Genomic DNA, 25,502 nt, shown 5'->3' with positions numbered 1-25,502 from the left:
TCATATCATATTTTCATACAACAAAGATTCAAAAATTTGTATTAGCATGCATTTTGGCTTTAATAACTAGTTTATTAAAGTCACGAGAACTAGGCCAATATTTCAAAAATTCCAAAAAAAAGTTATTTTGTTTTTCTTTAATATCTAGGGTTTTGATCTTATATGTAGGACGTATTCTAGATATTAAAATTCTTTTGTTAACGTTAGAACAGTTAAGTTTTACCGGATAAGATAATGATCTCTTTATCGAAGATGACTTTTCTTAAACCATAGACGGACCAACAACTAGAAAACACGACAAAACCTTAGATTTTATCAGACAATTAAACAATGTAGCCTACCTTAGGCAGGGCGTATTTTGGGTGCTAAAACCTTCCCTTTACACAACTAGTCCCCGTACCTGATCTCTTAGTGATCAAAATACTAGGTGGCGACTCCCATTCTAATTTTCCACCAATAAAAGACAAGAATTCCTTGTCTCCCCACATTCGCCACATTAGACGTGATTTTAAGGTTGGATATTTTTGCCACGACGCCGCACACGTGCGATAGAAGTAAATTCACACTAGCTCCAAAATCAAGTAAGCTCTTTCAATTTTATGTTCTCCAATAAAGCAAAAATTATAGGACAACTAGGGTCTTTATATTTCAAAGCATTATTGCTCTGAAGAATGTCACTTACTTGTTCGGCTAAAAAGGCTTTCTTTTTCACATTCAGTTTTCTCTTCATAGTGCACAGATCTTTCAAAAATTTAGCATAGGAAGGAACCTGTTTAATAGCATCCAGCAAAGGTATATTGATTCTTACCTGTTTGAAAGTTTCAAAGATTTCAAAGTTGTGATTGACTTTCCTTTGTTTGGTCATGGCATGAGGAAATGGAAGTGCTGGTGGAGAATCAGTCTTTTCTTTGCAATGTTCAGGTTCAAACCCTTCCTTTCCCTCAGAGATAGACTCATCATCTTTCTCACAAGGTTCAAGAATGGGTTTTTCAATAACCTTACCACTATGAAGAGTGATGACTGATTTGACTTGATCCATGTGTTGGCTTTCGGAACTACTTGTATTTGCATTGTATTGTCCTTTTGGATTTTGCTGTGGTTGAGATGGAAACTTACCTTTCTCTTGGAAACTAGGAGCAGATGTTAACTTTGTAAGAGTATCTTTAAAATCTGTCATGCCTTGAGCAAGTTGAGTGTTAATTGCCTCTTGCTTTTCAAATGAATGCATGTAATGTTTTCTTAAGATTTCTTAGGGAGGTGGAGCATAAGGAGGTGCATATCCATGAGAATTTTGAAAATTATGGTATGCTTGAAACGGTGGCTGTGAAGTTTGTGTATTATTGTTATCACTCTTCCAACTGAAATTTGGGTGACTCTTTCTCCAACCAGGGTTATACATTTGTGAGTATACGGTTATGGTTAGCCTTTGGAAACTGTTTAAAGCATGGGCTTGTTCATGGAGTATTCCCTAAAAGAAGGCCAAAGTTGAAAAAATCATTTTTGAGTGTTTCCTTGGTTTCACAGATTTGACACACAATGTCTTGAACATATTTTAATTGACCACTATTTTTCAATTCAAGTGCTTCGACTTTTCTAGCTAAAGATGCAAACTTGGCTTGGAGGTCATGATCTTCCCTAAGATTGTGCATACCTCCACTAGATGTATGAGGTTGAGTTTTACTTGGTGTCTCAAAAGTACCTGTGGTGTCCTAATTTTGAGCATTTTCGGCTAGCAAGTATAGGTACTCCATTGCTTCATTAGAGTCTTTATCTTCAAAAGTTCCATTGCACATCAATTCAACCATTTACCTATCTCTAGGTGTTAACCCTTCATAAAAATATGAAACCAATCTTCATGTTTAAAAACCATGATGAGGGCAAGCATTAAACAAGTCTCGATACCTATCCTAACATTGGTATAATGTTTCTCCTGGCTTTTGAGTGAAAGTGATGATTTGTCTTTTGAAAGAGTTTATTCTGTGAGACGGAAAAAAATTCTTTAAAAATTATTGTTGCATTTCATCCCAAGCATGAATAGATCCTGGTCTCAAATTTTGTAGCCATGTTTTAGCTTTATCTTTTAATGAAAAAGGAAAAAGCTTTAATCTAATGGTGTTCATGCTACAATTTGAGTCATTATAGGTGTTACAGACCTCCTCAAATTCCCTTAAATGAAAGTATGGATTTTCTAGGTTTAAGCCATGACAAGAAGGTAAAAGTTGAAATGAGATGCATCAAGAGGGAAAATTATGCATGAGGAAGCACTTGTTCTTGTAGGATTCATGTGGTCTCTAAGTGTTTTCACACGGTTTTTCTCATTATTCTTATTTGAAAACAATTGATTTATCTTCTTCGACCATATTTTTTCAAAATGATGAGGATACCTTACAAAGTCTACCACTTGATGTATGTGACCAAACTCTCATGCACGTGTAAGAAGGGAATAAAATGAAAAAAAAGAAAGAGAATAAAAAGAAACAAAACAAAACAAAGGAAACAAAAGTTAGATAAAATAAAAATTGAAAAGAGAACATAAAATAAATATTATAATTTATACAACAATTTACCTCCCCGGCAACGGCGCCAAAAACTTGACACAACTAAAAGATTAATGTCTTATTCCAAGTGCAGGAATGTCAAAGTAATAAATAACCGGGCAAGATCGGGGTAGAACCATAAGGAAGTTAACTATATTAAATTATAAAATAACAACAAACAACAACAACAACAATAATAATAATACTAATAATAACATAGTATAGTAATATAATAATAACAATAATAGTAATAATAGAAGTAGTAGTAGTAGTAATGATATTAATAATAGTAATAGTAATAATAAAAGAGGACTTTAAGATGTAAGATTAATATGAGGATTAAACAATAATAAAAACAAATGTCAAGGTTAGAGGACCCACTAATGGTACTTCAAACAAGTATAGTATAAACTCTTATTACTCAACTAGAAACCACAACAAATGAGGTTCCAATCATATTATAATTGTTAACATGATTATATTAATTATCTTGTTCAAGTAATGCCAATACTTGCAAATATTATCAGGTATTCATGGTGATAACTTATGTTAACAACAAATTAAGTTCCTTTCATAGCGAATGTGTACTCATGAAAGTTCTAGGAAATTGTCTTATCTTTCCAGAAGAAAAAAATTGAGGGCATTTGGACTTCTAGAACTCGAGATATAGGCTGATTACCGAACAGTGTCTGGGCTACAAGACAAATTCGGACTTCTCCATTGTTGCTATAATTTGGACTTGAAAACGACCTTTTTAAATCTTGGACTCTACATCAAAGTCATAGGCCTATGTCTTACCAAATCTGTGTAAAAAATTAAGATCATTTGGACATCTAGAACTCGATATATGACCCAATTACCAAACAGTGTTCCAGTTTGGACTCCACCAACATCTCTTTTCTAAGTTTGGCCATCTCTTTGTCCTTTCAATTTCAATACTTGAACTCATCAATCAATCCTTTCATTAATGTGATAGGCCTTCATTTAAGATGAACATTTACCATAAATTAAAGATATCTTATATTATTAGGTATGTTATTATAAAACATGATTTAGTTAAGGAGTTATTGATACTTCAAGTGCAAAATGATGATATAAAACCTTGATAAAAATGCACTTTTAAGTACTAATTATATGTGAACAGTGGAGAATGACTTCACTGTTCATGATCGGATCGGGTCCGATCCAAATTTAAATATATTGGACGGAGTACGACTCATTAAAAAAAAAAAATCTGATACGACAAGGATGTTGTTGCCTTTTATTTTATGCTTGCATGTGTGCTTATTTTCGGGCCTTTGCCTGATAGAAAATGATCAGCAAATACAATGATCTATTTGGCTTTCCTAATAATTACTTGGCGTTTGCTGGCTGGCTACCTCTTTGTATTAATTTTGGAGCAGGGTCTATTTTAATTTATCCTGTCGCAGCAATCATGTAGGTTAGATGCATCCATTTATTGATAAATCTTTTCCAAAAGATGCAGACCCTAACAAATTTTCAGAAACTGGTTCCTCGCAATACAAAGTTTCTCAAGTGTGGAGTAAATCAACAAAGGATCTTACAATTTATGATCTCTTATGAAAGTAAATATCCAAACAGTAATGCAGAGTAAAAAAAACTCAAGAACAAGAACAAAATTGTTTAGTTTCTTCTTGCATCATTTCTACTAGCATTCTTCTTTGTTCTGCTTGCATTAAGACTCCATTGATCTTCAACCATTTTCAGAAACCATGCAAGTCTTCTTGTTTTAAACACAACATATCCCATTATGACTCCAAACATAAACCCACATCCATACCCATTTGCCACAGCTTTCCATCCAAACCCATCTTCAAACAATGTTGAATCATCTCCTGCAATAAAATTTGATGGTGGTAATGGTGGTGCCTCGCCATTGCTACATTCTTTGGCATTGAAAATCCACAAAAATCCGAGTTTTCTTCGAATGAACGATGATCAAACGTGTCTAACTACTTTCCTTCAACAAATGTTAGATCTACCAACTGTATAGGAATCCTTCCGGTGAACAAATTTGAAGATATATCTAATGATTCTAGATTGGTCAAAATTCCTAACGATGATTAGATATGACCAATAATGTAATTGTGAGAGAGGTTAAGTTGTTGGAGTCCTTTAAGCTTTCCAATCAATTTTGGAATCTCACCAGTGAAACTATCACTTGACTAATCAACTACTACAAGGATACCTTGAATTTTTACAAACTCAAATTCCAATCCTTTCCACGTCATTCATTTCTACGGAATAGGCCATCATTTTTCAAGAGTATTGAAATACCAGTTGACAACAGCCCGCTAAAATCATTGTAAAAAATGTCAAAAATCCGTAATTTAGAGAATAAATTATATGCAGTCAAACCCTTCACAAAACTCTAGAGTTTATTGAATTTTAGAATAATAACTTGCAGCTCTAGAAGCGTTTCTAGAAAAAAAGAAATGCATCCTCAATCTTATTATTAATAAGATCAAGAACTTCCAACATTGTGCAGTTGCTGATAAATGATGGTATTTTCCTTTCTAATTCATTTTCATTAAGGTTGAGATATTCCAAGCTATTATCTTTGAAAATGTTGAAGGGATAGTGCCTTGAAGATTCTTCATGCCTAAATGCAATACTGAGAGCATGTTGCTGAAGTTCCCCAAATATAATGGCGTAGAACCACTCAAGTTGTTGTTAGACAAGTCCAGGACCCGAAGGAATCTCAGCTTGCAAATAGAAAAAGAAATCTCACCTATCAATTTACTACTAGACGCAAGAATAAGGGCTTCCAAGTTCTCTTGTTTGAAAATCGGACTTGGGATTGTATCATGCAAGTGGTTATTTTGCTCAAATGAATAATGTTGGCAGGATGGTATTTGATGAATGCTGATCTTATCAAACTTTAGGTGGGACAATAGTTTCTTACCATTAATTTTCAATTTATAGGATGATGTGATGAGAATCATGATTTTCAAGTGAGGTGAGGATATCTTTTGCTCTGGCACGTATACTCCTGGCCTTTTTAAAAGTTAATATATATAAATATTATAAAAATATTTTATTTTTTTTAAATGCGGGATTTGAAACCTTTTAATATATATATTTTATATTCTTAATAATTTTTTTTTTAATAATGGAATTTGAAACCTTTTTCTATATATATTTTATGTTCACAAGAAAAAAATTATGTTTTTTTCAATGTGGGATTTGAAATTATACTCTATGTTTCCAAGAAACAAGTTATGCTTTTTCAATATGGGATTTGAAACCCTTTAGTATATATACTTTATATTCACAAGAAAAAAAATTATGTTTTTTCAATGTGGAATAAAAAACTTTTTAAAATATTCTTTTAAACTTTATTATTTACAATATGTATAGCTTATGTTTACATGGATTTTTTTTTTTCATATGAAATATTAAAACTTTGAATATATATTTTTTTAATTTTTCCGGGTTAATCTGGGTTGACCCTGGTTTTCCCATAAAACCCGGGACCCGACTCTTTGATCGGGTTAACCGCCGAGTCGGGTTTGACAACTATACTCTTGGCAATGAAATATGAATTTCTTGAGAAAATTGTAGAGGCCATCTCCTAGGATCCGAGAAATAGAAATGAAACCCTGAAACAAAAATGAATTTCTTTAAGACTTATTTCAGCAAAAACCACAAGCACCGAGGAATGCGTGGGGAATCTCCTGAAGAAATGGAGCTAAAATTTATTAATTGCAGACCTTGTAGCCATTAAGTTGAAGGGAACCACTCTCCTTGAAGCTCACCTATCAGTTCCACTTGGATAACTCAATTTGTAATCTATTATCATGATCTAGGGCAACAAAAATGCATGATCAGAGACAAATTCAAGCTTCATAAGTAATTAACATACAGAAGAAGTCGAGCTCATTGTGGATTAGGATTCAAATGAAGTTGAAAACTTGCAATCATCAATTCATGAAGAATTACCTCTAGAACACCAACACTAGTAAAACACAAACAATCGATTCATCAAGCAAATTGAAGAAAACATATTACCTTTCGCAGAGGAACTAGAGCAAGTAGCCCAACGAAGCTGCTTACAAAGAGGAAACCAGTCATCCAACCAATCCCAGGTTCCTTAGTGCTCCCAGGAATATTCCTCTCTGTATCAAGAAGAGCAGCAGAGACATTGAGATTTGGGACCAGACCAGTGGTGAGATTCAGCTTCATGACTATAACACTGTATATGATCCCAATTGCTGTGCTAACTGTAATCTGTTTAGTCCATGGAGCAATCCTCCAACAGCAATGCTATAACAAGCAACAGCACAAGTTTGAAAATTTATAATATGATAGATTTAATTCATGTAATTTAAATTTAAGAAAAAAAAAACAAACATTTTCCTCTGCCTCAAAATAAATGAAATAAGAAATACAAACGAATTATTGAATTTCCAAGTGATTTTATTATTCCTATTTTCAAACTTGGATTGTAATAATTCCTCACCTAATTTTTTAATCGAATGCAATAAGTTATTATTCCTATGAAAATTAAAAACAAAATCACTATTATTTATCTCTTAGTTTACAAAAAAAAAAACATTTATTTCAAAGCCTAGATTTTCTAATTAATTCCATTGTTTTCTACTATGATAAGTTTGTTTTTAGGATTGAGAGTGATAAAATTATAATCGAATTAATTTTGAAAATTACCATCGAATTTATCTAGATTATAAACTAATTCATCAGGTCATTTAAATTAATTATATCAGTTCCACTTCCACTTATTAATGAACTAATTATTCTCCAATTAATTTAAATTCACTTGAACGATTTTAATAGCTTGTTACTAATAAATTATGCCATTTTGCATTTACTTAATTTTTTTAATGATTATATTCTTGAAAAAATTATGGTTTTGTTTTTATTTGTTAAAAATCTTGACAAATTTGAACCGGTACTCAGCTTATAATTTAATGCAATCTAGCCCAATTGGTAGATTTGACCAAGTTTTGGAAATGCTGAGTAAAGTTTTATCAATTCTTTTTTATTAAAGCTAATTTGCCTAATTGATATAAGCATTGGGATGATTATTATATATGCACAGAATCTCCCTTTAATCATACTATAATAGTAAGATTAAAGTATATAATGCAGAAAATCTGTGTTTCCAACTCATTTGTTGAGAAGATTCATTCCCTTGATAATTTATTGAGTTTTGAATTTTAATAGATTCCTTTACTTCACTAACTTAAAAATAACTTCTTTTCACTTCTATAGAGTTTTTGAAATTTTTAATTTTTTACTTCAAATTATTTTTTATATTTTGAATTATTTTGATGTGCTATTTCAAATATATATATTTTTAAAAAATATATTATTTTAATACATTTCTGAATAAAAAATACATTAAAAATAATTATTATTATACTATTGGTACGAAAGCAATAGTGTTTTTTTTTTTTTTTTTTTTTTATTTTTATAGTGGATCACCATCAAAATTGTTGTAAGTATATCTTAACAAAAGAACAAAAAATTCAAACATTTTTATTATTAAATAAATATAACAATATCAATAACACTCATAGAAAAATTTATAATTTTTTTATTAATAATAATAGATTGCATTGCAGTTTAAAGTTAAACACGTTACAAATATCAAACAAAGTATTTTAGTATAAATATTTTAATAGTGAAATTAAAAATGACAAGACATGCCAAGATATATAATAATAAAAATATTTTGAGTGAAAAGTTGAGTCAATAAATCTAAACAAAGTTAATATGATTGTGTGAAAAGGGGGTTGAGAAAGAGTTGAGTGATTGAAACTTGGGAAGAAAAGTAAAAAAAGAGAAGTTAACTTGCCAAAAAATTGAAAATAAACCAAACTTGAATTGAAATTCTTTGTTGTGGCTTAGAAAAAAGCAGGGAGAATTTTAGGCAGTCTCAATTGAAGGATTTTGGTGGGTGAGGGCCAGGGAAAATAATAGAGGAAGGAAGGATTTTAGGTTGCTGGTGTGGCTATTATCTTTTTAACTAGGGATTTATATTTCTTATGGAAAAAGACAATATTTTCCTTTTATATATATATATATATATATATATATATATATATAATTGAGTTGTGTCTAGTTATAAATCTTAAGATTTTGCAGGGCCTAGCTCTGCCTCTGCTTGTGAGAACTTGGTGGCATAACTCATATAGAAACAATGCAACTCTTGAAAAGCCAAGAAATCAGATTTGAAAGTGTGACACAAAGATAACCTTGAATATAGATACCAACAATATTAGAATCTGATAACCCCACCCAATGAATAATAGTTCGTGAATAAGAAGTATAGGATGATAACATGAAGATAATTATTCTTTGATAAGTCGATTCAGTTTGTTAGAGAAGTAAAATAAAAGAGAAAACTTGGTGGCATAACTCATATTTTAGGACCCAACAAGAACATGGTAACCGTGCAATAAAAAAATGATAGCATGAATATATAGACTTGCACAAGATATAGAAATATAATCCTAGCATGTATACTAAATTTTTATATATATAAAAAATTTACGTAAACAAAACCAATTTAAAGTAATTACTTGTTGAAGATTTTAGAATATAACCAATCTCATTTTTTTTTGTTGCCAAAGTTAAAATCATTTATCCTTGAAGCTGTATTGCTCCTCATTTTATGCAAGAAAACTCACTTCAATAAGCCTCACAGGATTTCAACAACACTGTCTTCTTTAGGTGCACTCATAAACAATGTTTAACATATACAAATGAAATATACTTAATGTCTTTCTACAATGATTGAAACAAAGCACGAGGAAAATAAAAAGGAATACAGCTTAAAAAACTAGAAGATTTAAGATGCAAATTATGTGAAGAAGAATGTCAAATTCGATATAAAAATCTATCCAAACAATGTTGAAAAACCAACCTGAAAACACTCTTCTTCAAACCCTTTTATAGATAATTTTAGAAACCAAAAGCTGATAAAATTCTTTTATTAGCTTTGATTACCCTCTATAAAATTTGAATTAAACCTAACCATTTGTAGCTTTAAATTAGATGTTTTTTGAGCTAAAAGAATTGTTCAGATCTACATAAATCTTTCCAGAAAAAAACTAATCAATTTTACCATTTATAGACTGAACTAGTAATTCTTTAAAGGCCAGATTAAAGTTCAAATCTAAGTTGGGATAAAATAATGTTTTGTAGTGTAAAAAATTATTATTTTACAATACATCCAAGTCCAGGCCTCAATCGAGCCGAGCCGAGCCGAGAGCCTAGTTTGCTTAAGTCCCACTCCTCTAAAAGCTTGAGTTGTATTTGTATTTGCATTAAATTTTAACTTCTCAGCTTTTCTTCTTTTTTTTTTCCACTGAAAAATGTTAATAATTTCCTATAAACTAACCTTGCCAGGGAAAACATTCAGCAGAGTTTTTATGAGCACACGATCACAAACATCAAGACCACGTAAAACAAGCACACAAGTTTTCATAAGAATAAAAATACAAGTAATCTATCTTGCCTCTAACACTGAAACTGAGCATACGTTTGCCGAAGGTGGTTTGCTCTGGCTTGATGAATTGCTTACTTCAACTTCATTACCCTTTCAGTGAAAAATCCTGGTTGTTTAGGCTGAGGCAATTCATCTTCATTACCCAACATCAAAACCACATATGACATGTTTGGTCTATCTTCTGGATTTTCCTGCACACACAATAGCCCTACGTGAATTGAACGTAGCACTTCAGACAAAAAGGGTGTTTCAACTTTTGATCCCGCAGCTAGTTCCAGAGGCCTGCCTTGTTTGAACAGTCTCCAAGCCTGATAAACAAAACCATGTTGTCAATAAATAACACATTGAAGATTTAAGGTGCTCAGGTTTCATTAAACATGCGCGGGCATTTGGTAACTGGAATATATTGAAGTTAAAGATAATCTGTGACACCTACATGCCCAATAAGGTTGAGGTGGTGATCTGGATGATGGAATCCTCTGTTCTTATAGCCACTCACTATCTCTAGCACCAATACTCCAAAGCTGAAGACGTCTGATTTTAGCGAGTAGAGCCCATAATTTGCGTACTCTGGAGATATGTAACCACTGCATGTATTCATAGAATTTTAAGTTTCATTTGCAGACTATGAAGATAAAATGCGTATGATAGAAATGACACTTACTACGTTCCAGCCACTTTATTAGTATTGGCCTCAGTTTCATTTTCTCCAAAACGTCTAGCCAGGCCAAAGTCTGAGATTTTTGGATTCATTTCGTGATCCAACAAAATATTGCTGGTTTTTAGATCTCTGTGGATTATTCGTAGTCTCGAATCTTGGTGAAGATAAAGGAGTCCTCGAGCAATCCCGTTGATGATATTGTAGAGCTTAGGCCAATCTAGTAGCAAGCTTCGAGTTTCATCTGCCCAAGTCAATCCATTACATCTCTTACGATCAGTGAATTTTGAGTTACAATTACATCTACAAAACCACAAAACCACCTTCCGAAGGGATTTGAACGATAGATAGCAAATCCATTTTGGAAGCTCAATAGTGCTAAATTTGAAACATTGGAAAAACTTTTTCAAATGTTTTGTGAGTTCCATACCAAAAATGTAGAAGTCCAAGCTTTTGTTAGGCAAAAGCTCGTAGACCAACATATTTTCATCTCTTTCAATGCAGCATCAAAGAAGCCTCACTAGATTGCGGTGCTGAAGTTTCACGATATGTTTGACTTCATTTTTGAACTCATCAAGTCCTTGTCGTGAATTCTTAGAGAGCCTCTTGACAGCTATTTCTCGTCCATCTGCTAATGTTCCCTGTAAATAATGACTCAGCATCATAAGCAAATCATGCGTTGTCTGCTGAATTCTTAGAGAATTTCATGCAGCTTGTATCTGTTCAGGAATTCTTTCCAATCAGTCATCCTTTTATGCTAAAAAAAGGTTGGTTCCGTAGTGGAACAATTTCAATACCACAGAACTCCATTGGTGCCTGGAGTTTGTACCATGAAAACTCAGAAGCTATATTGCACGACTGTTTATGGATAATTATTACCTTATAAACAGGTCCGAAACCCCCTTGTCCTAGTTTATTGGATACAGAAAAGTTATTTGTTGCGCAAGCCAACTCATCCATGTTAAAGAAGGGTAACTCCAGTTCTTCCTTCAAGTCCTTGTTATTTGATGTTCTCTGCAAATCACCTGTCATTTTTCCTGTCAGCATAACTGTTATGCTTGTTTAAAAAATAGAAAGAAAGACAAAGGATCTCTATTTGCTGCTAAACTCAATATTTTTATAGCATCAAACACAACGGGGCTTTGAACAACTTACAGTCATACCTTACATTACTGAAAATCAAATTTATATTTTATTTTTAAAAAAAAACCCAATCATGTTATCTAATGATCCAGAACTGGTGCAATAGGAATACTTAAAATTTGATGGCGTGAATACGTACTGTTTTTCTGCTGCTTCTTTTTCCAAACATACAAGACCAAGCATAGGCCAACGAACAGAATCCCAGTAGACAACACTGAGCTTACTATGATCCTTTTCTTCACTTTGGATTTGGTATTAACCTTTGCAGAGTCACCGTTATCTGTAACATGGTACAGAAAAAATGGTGTTAAAAAGAGGAAATGCCAAATGCCTTTTGTATTTGTTTGGTTAGTTATCATCATTCAATTTCAGATTTCTACTCATTCATTATAAAACAGTATCATTTTGGGTAGGAGAAAACCAATCCATCACCAAGTGACATGCCAAGTCATGACTAATCTAGTTGTGTATAAGGGAAAATTAATAGCTTGGTTTGGATACGCTCAGAGAAACAGAAGGAAACTCTGTCGCTGATAGCCTTGCTAGGAAAGGCTTGGATACGATCAGAGACTATATAGCTTGGTTTTAAGATTTTTAAACGTTGTATCCTTTTTCCAATAGCTTGCTAGTTTTCTATCTTAATATATTTCGAATTTTAATAATAATTAAGAAAACGACTTCTCTAATCTGAGGATAAATTCATACCTAGTTCTGATGCAGCCATCCGTATAAAAATGTCTTGCTCGTTTTGAAGGAAAGTTCTCATATCAATCAAATCATTGAACCAAAGCAAGCAACCGCTTCCTCCATCCCTGATGTCCAAGTTTGCATACGCAGTACAGCTGCAGTTCTTCAAGCATGTGTTCTTGCACTCCTCCAGGTTCATACTCCTGTTGAACCATGATTTTCTTGTCTCCGGCATCTTCAAACCTCTGAGCTTCCGAAACCCATCTCTGGAACAATTTAGTGCAGTCTTTCTAACGCAACCACTTCACCAATCTGTCTTCTTCCAGTCTCTTGGAACTTTTGGTACAAATCCATTCAAGCAATCGCAAACTGGAGAGTGGTCAATGCTACAGATACCATTTGGACCACAGAGGTTATAACGCTCACAATTATCAGTATTTACTGTTGCGTAAAGAAACCAGCTTTGGGTTTGCTCCATCCACAAAAGGAGCTGGAGATCACCATTCTGAGTTGCGACGGTTCTCCAATGCGTTGAGTTATTGACAAGAGTTTCTCTGTAAAATATCTCCTTGTCATTAAAAACAAATTCAAATGTGTACATCCGATTTGGTACCCCAGACCAAGGTTGTTAAAATCGCGATTTTAACACGGCACGGAAAGCCTCACACAAACTCGGATCGTAAAAACGGATCGTAAAATCGTAAAATCGTAAGGAATTTTAAAATACATTAAAAAAAATCATATTTCAAATAAAAATTCATATATAGTTCAAGCACCTTAAAAAACATGCTTAAAATAAAAATTCATACATATTTCAAGCCTTCAAATAAAAATTCATACATATTTCAAGCCTTCAAATAAAAATTCATACATAATTCAAACATCTTAAAATACATGGTTCAAATAAAAATCATACATAATTTAAAATAACTTTTCATTAACTAATAATTAACAATTCAAGAATCAATTCAAATCAGTCATGTAATCAATCCAAACATTTTATGATTATAATTAATTTTGATATTAAACATCCAGATATAAAAAAAAAAAAAAAAAAAAACTAATACTGCATTCAAAAACTAATACTGAATTCAAAAACATTTTAGATAATACTGCATTAAAAAAAAACTAATACTGCATTCAGAAACTAATATTAAACATTTTAAATAATACAACATTTAGTATACATTCAATGTTTCTAGCAGCAGCATCTCTATCCAACACGTAAATAAAAAGGGTCTAACTTCAACAACTCATCCTTAAAATAAATAAATAAAAAACATAATTCCTAACAATAACCTTAATTAATTCACAGACCCATCAAAAACCGGGGATGTTTAACCATAATTCCTATCCACAGCTACAATCTTCTTCTTAAATCTAAAAGAGAATCAACATTTCTCTAACCTCAAAGAAAACCGCAGGAGACAGAGAGAGGAAAAAAAATAGAATTCTTCCCTTCTCTTCATATATAATTTTCTACCCTTTCTCTTTCTCGTTGCCTCTTGCTCTTCCCTCGAATTCAAAACAGGTAATATGTTTGATTTGTTGTAGCCGAGCGCAGCTAGCGTTGTTGTTGTTGTTGTCTGTTTCTAAATCTTGTTATGGTGATCTTCGGTGAAAGACCCATCCATAAACATTCATAAACTTGTTTTCAGTGAAAGACCCATTCACAGAGTCACAGACCATCAAAAAATCACAATTCAAGCAGTCGGTGAGAGACCCATTCACATACTTGTTTTCGGTGAGAAACCCATTTCACATACCCATCAAAAAATCAAAATTTTCGGTGACACAGGGGACATGGACATCAGGACATGTCTGCAATTTGACAAATAAATTACTCTAGATTCTAAATTTGCAGAAGGTGAAACGAGATAAATGGAATAACTTACGATGGCTGGTGGAGACTGGAGACTGGTCACTGGTCACTGGAGAGCCGCCGTTGTTGTTGTCTGAAATCTGGATCTCACGGTGGCCGGGGAAAAAGATGGTTGTTCCGGTTCTGTGATGTTATTTGCAAGGATTTAGTGACTTGGGGATTTCGATTTGTTCCGGTTCTGTGTTGTGTGAATTGTGAAAGATTGAAAAAAGATAAAGAAAGATGAAGATTTTGGTTTTGTTGCGAACTTGCGTGTTCTGCGTGTGACTGTGTATTGTGTAATAGTTAATAGGCTGGCCGGCCATTGCTTGACACGTGGAGATGGAGAGAACAGTGGCACCCAATTTCTGTTTTTTCACAGACGCGTAAAATCGTGATTTTGCGCGATTTCACCCGATTTTAACGATTTTACCTGATTTTGACCCGATTTTACCTATTTCCGAGTTTAGTGAACGATTTAGCACATTTAGCCTATATCAACTCGTAAAATCGTACGATTTTACGAGTTGACTCGCGATTTTAACAACCATGCCCCAGACCATTCCATGGCCCAGCTCGATACTTCACATTTGAATCTTCCACCGCTGCATACTCGGGATATCCACCAGGAATAAGGGTTATTGAAATATTACCTATGGAAGGATCATCTGATGACTTCCATGATGTCAAGTTCCAGTCCATGCCAGTTATTCTATTCCGTCCTAGCTTCGAGCCCGGTATTAGTGTGTTACCTGGATAATCAAAACTCTGCCACAAGGAGTTCTCCATGTTATTATCACCCTCCTCTTTCACAACAAGGTTTCCTGAATCCAATAGCTGTGCAACTGGATTCCTAGCAGGTGCTGATGTGTTGGAAGACCAAATGATGCTTCCACTACGATTGAGAAGGACAAGAAGTCCTTGGTTGGTAAGCCTTACAACTCCTGACGAATCGTTAAGTGGAGTTTCTCTGTTGGCAACCCAAACTGCTGTCTGGACAGATATTTTTCCATACCATATCCCCAAGTATCGGTTTCTGGATTTCTCGGGGGTAAAAAATCCTAATTCGTAGGTCCCACCAGCTGAAACTATAGTGTCTCCATCTCTAATGAACTGAGCTGTGTTTATGGTGTCAGTAGGTGTGGCTGTTCTTACAATCAGAAATGAAATGAAGCAGAAAACAAGCATGGGGATGCAATCCATTGGTTCTCTCAATTTGTTATATTAAAAAATGGCTGGTCTTGCTAGATGTGAAAATATTCGTCTCAAGGAATTGCCTATTTAACATCACAATTAGTCTACAGAGAACGCAAGACTCTGAAGTGACCCTTGTGCTCCAAAAATGGTTGACACTACTTTAAGACTTCAAACATAAAGCTCAAGGAATCATTTACTTTGAAAATTGAGGCTAGTGGACTCTGAATTACGACCCTATAAGCTTAAGATCTCTTCTCCATTGCTTGAGTTCGTTGGAATACCAATCTTCTGCTACAGAGAACACCTACCTAATTGCTAAAGTACTAAAGTACTCTTTAAGTTACTATAACAGTAGAATGACACTCTTTAACAGCGTTCCAAAAATGATAATTGTTCCACAATTCATGATAGTTTCAAAAATTATATAAATTAATAAAAATTTTCAAATTATTATATTAAATTGCGTGCTATAATATATTTTTAACATGATTTAAATCAAATAACATATAAATCCTTAATTAAAAAAAGAAAAATAATTAGAAGCTTAAAATTTCATGTTTTGTTAATAAAATAGATCGAGGATAATATGCACTGATTAGTGATCTTGTCTATAATTATTAGTGGCAAGGTCATGTAATTGTTTTTCAACTCTCTAGAACTTTCTGAGGGACTTAGTTTGTCAATAATTCCGGTTGTGTTACTTAATTTGTCCGTCTTGTAATTATTTTTCAAAGTGTTTGTGCATTCCCTATCTATCCAACTTGCGTATACAATGAAATCACAACACAATAATATTATTTTTATTCATAATAATAAAATCACAACAATAAATATTTCATCAATGTTAACAATAGTTCATTGTAAATGAACAACCAAAAAGATTACATTAAAGCAAATATCATTGCACATTGATGTTTAACAATTTAATTAGAATTATCTTCTTCTTCATCAATTCCATTATCGTAATGTCTATCATATTTTTTTCATTGAATTGATACTTGTTGATATCTTCATCTTTATCAACTTCTATATCTTCATTGATTTTCAATATATTATTTAACTCCCTAACATCAACATAAAAAAAATTCTTAATAATATAAAAATTTGAATTTTCTTCCAAGTCGATAGACAAAACAACTCGATATGTATTAATTAACTCATGATTTTGGAAGACATTATCTCTTGTAGTTACTTTATCATTACCATCCTGAACAACTTGGACATGACCCCTACATTTATTTTTCATTACGGGTAACCAATCAATTATAAAACGATCCTTTCTAAATGAAGGAGTTTATGTAAAAAAGAAATATTTAATGAAATTATGTTTTAATAGAAACATTCCATCCCACATGGAAATTTTTTCTTCTTTTAATTGGAAAATTTGAGATTCAGTCAAATGAAAATTTTGAGATAGTAGAAATTGACGATGTAGCCTACGATGAATTTTTAATCTATCAGTTTATGAGAATATAAGAGAAAATATTTAAAAATAACATGTTAATATTATACTTACTAAATAAAAAGTCTTAATTTATCACAGTTAAATAACCTAAAATTATATACATGTTTGTATTCAATTTTTTTCAAGTATTTTCCACTTACAATATTTTTTGGTAAAAGTTATTTAGGATGAGAAAATATTGATAAATTCTCACTTAAAGACACTTCTTCACATCATTATGTCTTGGGACACAGTTGAATCTTATTCTTAAGTGAGGCTAAAAAAAGTATGAGATAAATATTAAAATTTATTTTACAATATAATCATTGCATATCGAACCCTTAACATGCTTCTTGTTTTTAACTTTTCATGTCTTGGGACACGGTTAATTTTTATTATCAAGTGAGGCACAAGATAACACAAGATAAATATTGAGATTTTTTAAAAAATATAAGTCTCGCATATCAAAGCCTTAATATACTCCTTGTTTTGAATTTTTTTTTTTTAGGTTGAACAAGTACCTACAGAGAACACAAGACTCTGGAAATTATTGCTCTGAAGTGACCCTTGTATTCCAAAAATGGTTGACACTACTTTAAGACTTAAAACATCAAAGCTTAAGGAATCATTTACTTTGAAAATGGAGGTAGTGGACTCTGAATTACGACCCTATAAGCTTAAGATCTCTTCTCCATTGCTTGAGTTCGTTGGAATACCAATCTTCTGGTACAGAGAACTCATATCCAATCATGGAAGTGGCATGCCACCACTCAAGGATAGTGGAGCGCAGCTTATTCCATCCACCAATCAAGGCTAGTGGAGCGAAGCTTATTCCTTGTCAAGTGAAAGAGGCCAAGAGCAGTCGGTGCTGGAGACTTCAAGGGAAGACTGAATAACTTGTACATGTAATAATGTAAAGTGGCATACCACCAGACTATCCTCGGTGCTTTAGCCCCCAAGAGAAGCCCACACAAATGAGAGAAACTTTGTGGGTCTCTCAGCATGCAGTAAATATAGTGCATGTGGCTTTTATTTTTGAATTATCAAGTTGATAATTTTAATACTATAATAACTTTTTGTCTTTGTTATAAACACATGTAAATTTAGAATCATATAAAAAAAAAAGGAAAAACAATAAAAAAGTAATTTCATAGTAACCAACCACTCTTTTTTTAAAAAAAAATGTCTAGTTGTGATTTCATTGGATTGCATGAAAAAAATTATAATTTATAATATTTTTACCCCTGTCTTAATTGAATTGAGTCCTATCCTAGTTTTAAATTATTTTTATGGGTATACTCCAGATTGGAATTAAACTAGAATAAAAAAAAAAATAGTTTTCACTGTCGATTTTTGAATCAACAGCGACTTAGTTTTTGGTGACGATTCCTGAGTCGATAGTGGTTATGAGCGCTGATGAATTTATGTGCCATTCGTGGTTGTAATACCCAACATAAATCTAAGTAAAAGGCCGGATCATGCTAAGTTATAGTTAGGGGAGCAAACTGGCCTGCCTTAAAGAGTAGGGGGCGGGGACCGATCTTGGAATAACCAAAGGGGGGATAAGAACCAACTTAAACCAACACCCAAACACCCTAGCTCTTTAAGAGGAGGTATAAATATAAGGAGGAGAAAGAAGGTGACCCTTCCTCTTCCCAAAATCTATCTGCAGCAGCTGCATATTCAGCTGCATGCTTCTCTTCTCTTTCTCCTTCCCAACAGATATTAAACCAATCCAGCAGGAAGTGCCTCTTTGAACGTGTGTGTGTGTGTGTGAGAGAGAGAGAGAGAGAGAGTTGAGAACTTGACAGAAGATCGAACAACTGCCTAGAGGGAAGGAGAAAAGGGGCTAGAAATTGAGAGAGGAAGAAGAAGGGAGAAAAATCAGGAGAAGAAAAGAAGGAATACTGTCAAACTTTCCCTAAACCTACTTAGAAGAAAAGGGGAGACCGAGATGATTAAATGATTAGCTTTGGCTAATGAAATTCTAAGAGGGTGAGGAGGATGATTACATGATTTGCTTCAGCTAATGGCGTCTTAAGTGGATGACCGTGATTATTATATGATTAGCTTCGGCTAATGGCGTCTTAAAAGGATGACCGAGATGATTACATGATTAACTTCAGCTAAAAGCATCTTAAGAGGGTGATTGGGATGCTTAAATGATTAGTTTCGGCTAATGACATCTTAAATGGATGCGCGGGATAAGTAAATGATTAGCTTCGGCTAACGGCATCCTAAAAGGATGATTGAGGTGATTAAATGATTAGCTTTGACTAATGGCATCCTAAGAGGATAGACAAATCTGTGAGTTACAAGTTAGTTTCAAGAATTGATGTGTTCATGTGTATTATGTTTTGTATATATCAAGTACATGCAAGAAACTACGCTTGTTACGCCTTAAATGGAGAATAACATTAATGCTTCTGTTAAACTATTTAATTGTTATTAGTAATTGTTTATAATTCTTATACATATTTGTACTGCATGACATCTCAACAATGAGGTACCTAGGAACCTCATTACACAGGAACTCACTTTTGCAAAGAATCATGCAGTTACATTTTGAATCATGATGTATTTTGTATGAACTAAGTGTACTAATTGTGTATCTATTATTTGATACTCTTATTTAATTTCATGATATTTATTAGTGGTACAAAAGGACAAACTTATGATTATGTACGTATATTATAATGTGAGCTTGTAATCATGCAATTGTAATATTATGTGTATGTGTAAAAATTGTTGTTAATGAAATGTTGATTGATGTTTGGTGTATAGATTGAGCTATGATAACGAGTGGAAACCGATTTATCAATTTTTGGAATGTTATTAAAAAACAAAATTATTGTTGTCTTGGCTTTGAAAAGCCGGATTATTACAGTTGGTATTAAAGCATTTGATCTAGATCCTGAGGATAATTGATGATTGTATTGTTGTGATGAATTTCAAGATTGTGCAAGAAATGTTAAGAATTTTGTACTCATTTAGCGACAAAATTAAGGTTTCTTGTATTAAAATCTTAACGTTCTCGAATTTTAATCGTTGAAAACTACTAAAAATTAAAGTATTTGTGGCTCGATGGAAATTGTCAATATGCAATGTTGATGAAGCTTCCGAGAGTGTGAGCAGAGCAATGGAAAGCTGCATATTTCTGTGGAGCAAGTCGTAGCTTGCCTGCTGTTCCATCATAATTTTGCCCATAAAAGAAGGCTCAAGTCTGGAAGCCAATCCATAAAGGGCATATAATCGAGTTTGGTCTGGTTATAAAATGTTAAGAATTTTGTAGGGCCTAGGCCCTACTAACCTCTTCATAGTTTTCGCCCCTACTCGTGAGTACTTGGTCACATAACTTACATGCAAATAATACAACTCTAGATTTATGTAATGAAATTCTAGGAACTCCCAAATATTACCTTAAATTTATCATTTTAGCTGCATGTATGGATTTCAGGACCCAACAAGAACATGGTAACCTAATACTATAGTCATTAAAAATCATAACTGGTTAACAGAGATTCTATAGCATAGAACTAGTTACTTAAAATAAAAGACATTATCACCCCTTAAGCATCATTCATAAGGCAGAATGTATTGCTGATTTTGTTTTAAATTTCTAAGAGTTTGTTGTGTTTTATCTTTGATGGTATACCTGTAATATTCCTGACTTTAGTGGTAGTAAATTTTCGGTTACAGATACTTTTCACTCTAGTGTTGGTATATATTACGTAGCAAAAAAAAAAAAGTGTGATATTCTTGAATCTAACCTCAATAAATAAACCAATGAAATAAATTTAAATCAATGCATACATATATATTTTTTTATTTTTTAAAAGAAAAAAAAATATATCATATACTGGATTTACATTTCACAATAAAAATTCGATTATATAGTGAAATACCTAAAGAATCCAGGAGGTACTTATAAATAAATTCAAAAAAATCATGTTTTAGAATTTTTTGATATTCAAAAAGTTTTTTTTTGCTAGATATCAAAATAGAAAAGGGTGAAAATAAAAGAGTAAAAACCATGGTCTGTTTTATGAAACACAATCTCAGCTGTTTTCTGATTTTTTTTCAACCAGGCCGGCCCAGTACTGTTACTGATTTCAGACAAAGTGAAACCAGTAACCCGACTGGTCTTCTTTTCTCCGCAAGCGTGAATTAATTAAATTTGAGGGAGGGAAAACAGGAAGGCTTACCTGTTGCTGCTGAAGACCAAAGCTTGAAAACCCGACTGTTACCTGTTATCTGTTTCTATTCTTCATTTCGTTGTTCTTCTCTGTTGCCTTCTCGCCTTTCGCTTCCTTTTCTGTTCTCTTTTTCTGTTTTAGTTTTTCTGTCTCTCCCTCTTTCTCCCGGTCTCTCTCTCTCCCTTTCTCCTGCGTGTTTTTTTTCGTTCCCCTGTTCGTGGGTTTTCCCTACTCCTTTTTGGTCTCTCAGTTCGTCCTCTGGTTCTCTCGGTCTTTGCTGTGTTCGGCTTATTTGCGTCTGTCTTCTCCTCTCCTGGTTTTTGCGTTTATTCTCCCCCCCTGATCTGGGTCCTCCTCCCTCGTGGCCTTTCTTTCTCTGTCTTTATAGCCGGAGAATGCCATATATTTATACGTTTCAGTAACGTATTGCATCGTGGGCAGCTGGGCGAATTGCTCCTCCTTCTTCCTGCTGAGACGGCTTCCCTGGTGTAATGAGGAAGGTGGTGAACAATGCTCTTTGAAACGACACCGTTTTGAGATGAGAAATGATCATTTTTATTTTGCTCACTGACATTTTTCAATTTTGTAATTCAGCCCCTTAATCAGGAAATTCGCTCCTTTTGTTTTGTAATTTCGTGCCATGGATAACTTGCAATAGAACCACTGGAGTTTAGAGCTATTTACAAAATAGTCCTTGTATTCTAAATGTTTCAATCCAATCCTTAATTAACTCTTCAACTTTTAATTCTTTCAAAACTACCTCTTATAAAATCAATTAAGCTCCCTACACTACCCCTACTTTTTCACTTTGGTACTTGTACTTTAATTCCTTGCAATTTTGACTGAATTCAGCTCCAAACTTTGGTATTGTTTTCAATTAAGATCCTGATTTTATTATTTAAACTAATTCAAGTTCAATTAAGCTTCCAAACTTATCAATTCTTTAATTAAACTCTTGACTTAATTAATTAAACTAATCCAAAGTTTAATTAAATCCTCAAACTTTCAATTTATATTGTCTTGACCCAAATATTAATTTATTCTTCATTCATTTCAATTTTTATTTGTTTTTCATCATTATTTTTTTCATCGTCATTTTTATTATCATTTTTCATTTTTTTTTCATGATTTTTATTAATGTTTTTATAGAAAATATAGTAAAAATAAAAATAAATAGAAAGAATAAAAATAAAATAAAAAGGGACAAAAATTGAATTATGACATTATATGAAATGAAAAGGTGCATTGTCCCGAGCAAAGCCAATGCATGTTTTGCATAGTGCTTCCTTAAAATTTATTTAAAAAAAAAATTATTTTTTTATATATTTTTAAGTGGTTTTGATATATTGATGTTAAAAATAAATTTTTAAAAAATAATATACATACATATATACATACATACATACATATATATATACATACATACATATATATTATAATGTATTTTTATATAAAAAAAAACACTATGAACCACAATCATTATGACATTCCTAAACAAACCCTAATAAAAAAAATAATGGAGAAACACACTTTATAAGCTATACAAAATGAAAACGACAGAAAAATTAATAGTAAAATCGTATAATGAATTCAATTACCAAAAAGAACCTAAGCATATTACCAGTATTGGCTAATCCAACTATCAAAGTAGCACCTTGTACAATCAACTTGTAAATTTTTTTGTTGAAATCTATGGAGAGAAGTAAAAATGAGAAGTTACCATAAATTGAAAATAAACCAAACTTGAATTAAATTTCTTTGTTGTGGCTTAGAAAAAAGTGTTGGAATATAGAGAATGCTATTGATACAATGGAGTTAAAGTTATAGCAGTTACAATTAGTTGTAGCAGATCAAAGTCTCTCTCTCTCTCTCTCTCTCTCTCTATATATATATATATATATATATATATATATATATATATATATATATATATTCACACTATCCTGTAAAGAAAGTAACATATGAAAGATATATCAAAAGAAAGGGGAATTCCTTTTCAAGCAGAACATATTTTTCTTCTCTTAAGCTTCACATTTCTTTTCTATACAAATTATTTCTGTGTAATTTTACATGGTATCAGAGCACATTTATGATAATTAGATATTTGTCTACACATTTCTTTTCACAATTTTCTTGATATTTCCAAAACTTCACAATGTGTGCTCATCTTGAGGATAATGCTTCTACGACACATAATTGTTCATCCAATGTCTTTGTTTAGAACCTTTCTAATGATTCATCTAGTTGCTACTACCTGCATCCTTCTTATAATCCCGATGCTCTTCTAGTCTCTAAGATCTTCATTGGTGAGAATTACATTGCATGGAATCGATCCATGTCAATTACTTTAACAATGAAAATTAAATTGCCTTTATTGATGGTTCTCTAGCTTCTCTAGCTTAGCCTCTCATTATGGTTATTCAGGACATCTTGTTGATAAATACTTTCAGTTAATTGGATAACCTCCTAGATGGAAGGGACCAAAAGGAAAAAACATTTGTTTATACACCAACTATTGGCAAGAATTTTCAAAGGTTATCCATTGCAAACAATACTGTTGTTTTGGAGCAAAATTCTGGCACTCCCAACATTGTTTTCTCTCAAGAGCAAATCCAAAATCTGCTTACTCCTGCGAATAGCATTTCCAACTCAAACTCAAACTCTACTACTAATGTTGCATCTGCATCAGGTATGTCTTTTTCTTGTCATACCATTTATGTAAACCCCGGGAAAAAAAAATAAAAGTGAAGAAATTCATGCATATTGTTAAATAAAAACAAGAATTTAGAAATTTTTTAATATAAATTTCCAGGTGAAATAATTCGAGACATTATAACAAACCCGGTATTGTTGAGGGTTGGATGTAATTGAAGAGAATAATACACTCCTAAATGAAAATAAAAAAAATTATAGAGTATAAATACCCTCTCCTCACCAAAAAAATCTGCAGGAACCATAAGGAAAGGAAATATAGAGTTTTGCATCCATTCTTGCAAAATCAAAAGAGAAACACTAAAATTTCAAAAACCCATCCAAGATTAAAGTTTTATAGATGGGATAAACACTTGTGTGCAAGGGATTAACCAGAAAATTGAACAAGAAAAAAAAGAAAGGAGGGAGTTGAAAATCTTCAACTTGTTAAAGATCAAAATCTCAATTCGTACTAGGTAAGGTGTTCTAAACATGATCTTAAAAATTCATTTCAAATTTGATAATGAATTGATGCCTTGATATTGAATTATAGGTTATGGTTCTTAGACATGAATTGGGGAAAACGTATTTGTTGTTAAAAGTAAGTTAATTCATGTGTGGTATGTAGTTTTATGAAAGTATTGTGTGAAGGAAAGGGGGTGACGAATCTGGACATATTCATCTCCTGACTTTTGGTGATATTTCGAGTAGGAGGATGAGGGAATTAGGATTGGGTTCCTCATAAAAATTATAGATTTGGATGTTAGCTAACCACTGAAACTGGTCTTGCTCAATTTACAGATGTAGAACTCCAATTATGGGTTACTAACCAAGACTGAGTTGTGACTGATTCTATTGGATAGTAACAGATGGACAGTAACAGTTCAATGTCTAAAGAGTAATAGTTGGACAGTAACAGTTCAATGTCTAGACAGTAAGGATTGGACAGTAACAGTTGGACAATAACAGTTCAATATATAGACAATAATGATTGGACAGTAACAGTTCAATGTCTAGACAGTAATGGTTGGACAATAACAGTTGGATAGTAACAGTTCAATGTCTAGTAAGCAACGGTTGGATAGTAACAGTTCAAAGTTAGATAGTAACATTAAACTTTCACGTGAATACTATATATAAGAATATAAAAGAATTGAGTCATATGAACACTTGCACATTGAGATACTAACTTTGAAAATATACATGATATATGTATGTATGCTATTATGAGGAAATGAACATGCATAGAAAGTAACATATGAGTAATGGATGAATATGGATTCTCTATACTATCGGCTTAAAGGAATCATAACAAAAAATTCCTTATGATTCAGGAAGAGCAACTAGGATTGGATCTTCTATTAGGGGAGGTCGCAAGACAGACGAAGCAGGTGCATGATCTTCCTCCTATTTTCACTTATGCAATTTAAAATTCTTTTGGTAAATGCAATTACAATAAATATCATGTTCAATGTAAATAAAGTCTAGCGTGTTTACAAGATTAGCTTCGGCTAATGGCATCCGTGATAAGTTTGCCGGGAGATGAGGAGATGATTTACAAGATTAGCTTTGGCTAATAACATCCGTGAT

The 25,502-nt window shown here is 32.6% G+C and overlaps 1 protein-coding gene and 2 pseudogenes across 1 annotated transcript; all 3 read right to left on the bottom strand.

The window, feature by feature from the left end:
• Positions 1 to 4,181: 4,181 nt before the first annotated feature.
• On the bottom strand, positions 4,182 to 5,503 carry LOC140955991 (receptor-like protein 54; annotated as a pseudogene).
• Positions 5,504 to 9,936: 4,433 nt separating this feature from the next.
• On the bottom strand, positions 9,937 to 13,109 carry LOC118051989 (G-type lectin S-receptor-like serine/threonine-protein kinase SD1-1; annotated as a pseudogene).
• Positions 13,110 to 14,924: 1,815 nt separating this feature from the next.
• LOC140954188 (G-type lectin S-receptor-like serine/threonine-protein kinase At4g27290) lies at positions 14,925 to 15,587 on the bottom strand. Its single transcript, XM_073411683.1, has one exon. The coding sequence runs from the start codon at positions 15,585 to 15,587 to the stop codon at positions 14,925 to 14,927; it is 663 nt and encodes a 220-aa protein (XP_073267784.1).
• Between the last annotated feature and the right edge of the window lie 9,915 nt (positions 15,588 to 25,502).

Source organism: Populus alba, chromosome 10, assembly GCF_005239225.2.
Source record: "Populus alba chromosome 10, ASM523922v2, whole genome shotgun sequence".
In the NCBI taxonomy this organism is placed as follows: Eukaryota; Viridiplantae; Streptophyta; class Magnoliopsida; order Malpighiales; family Salicaceae; genus Populus; species Populus alba.
Note: the sequence above shows the minus strand (reverse complement) of the source record. Positions and strands in the feature narration are given on the sequence as shown.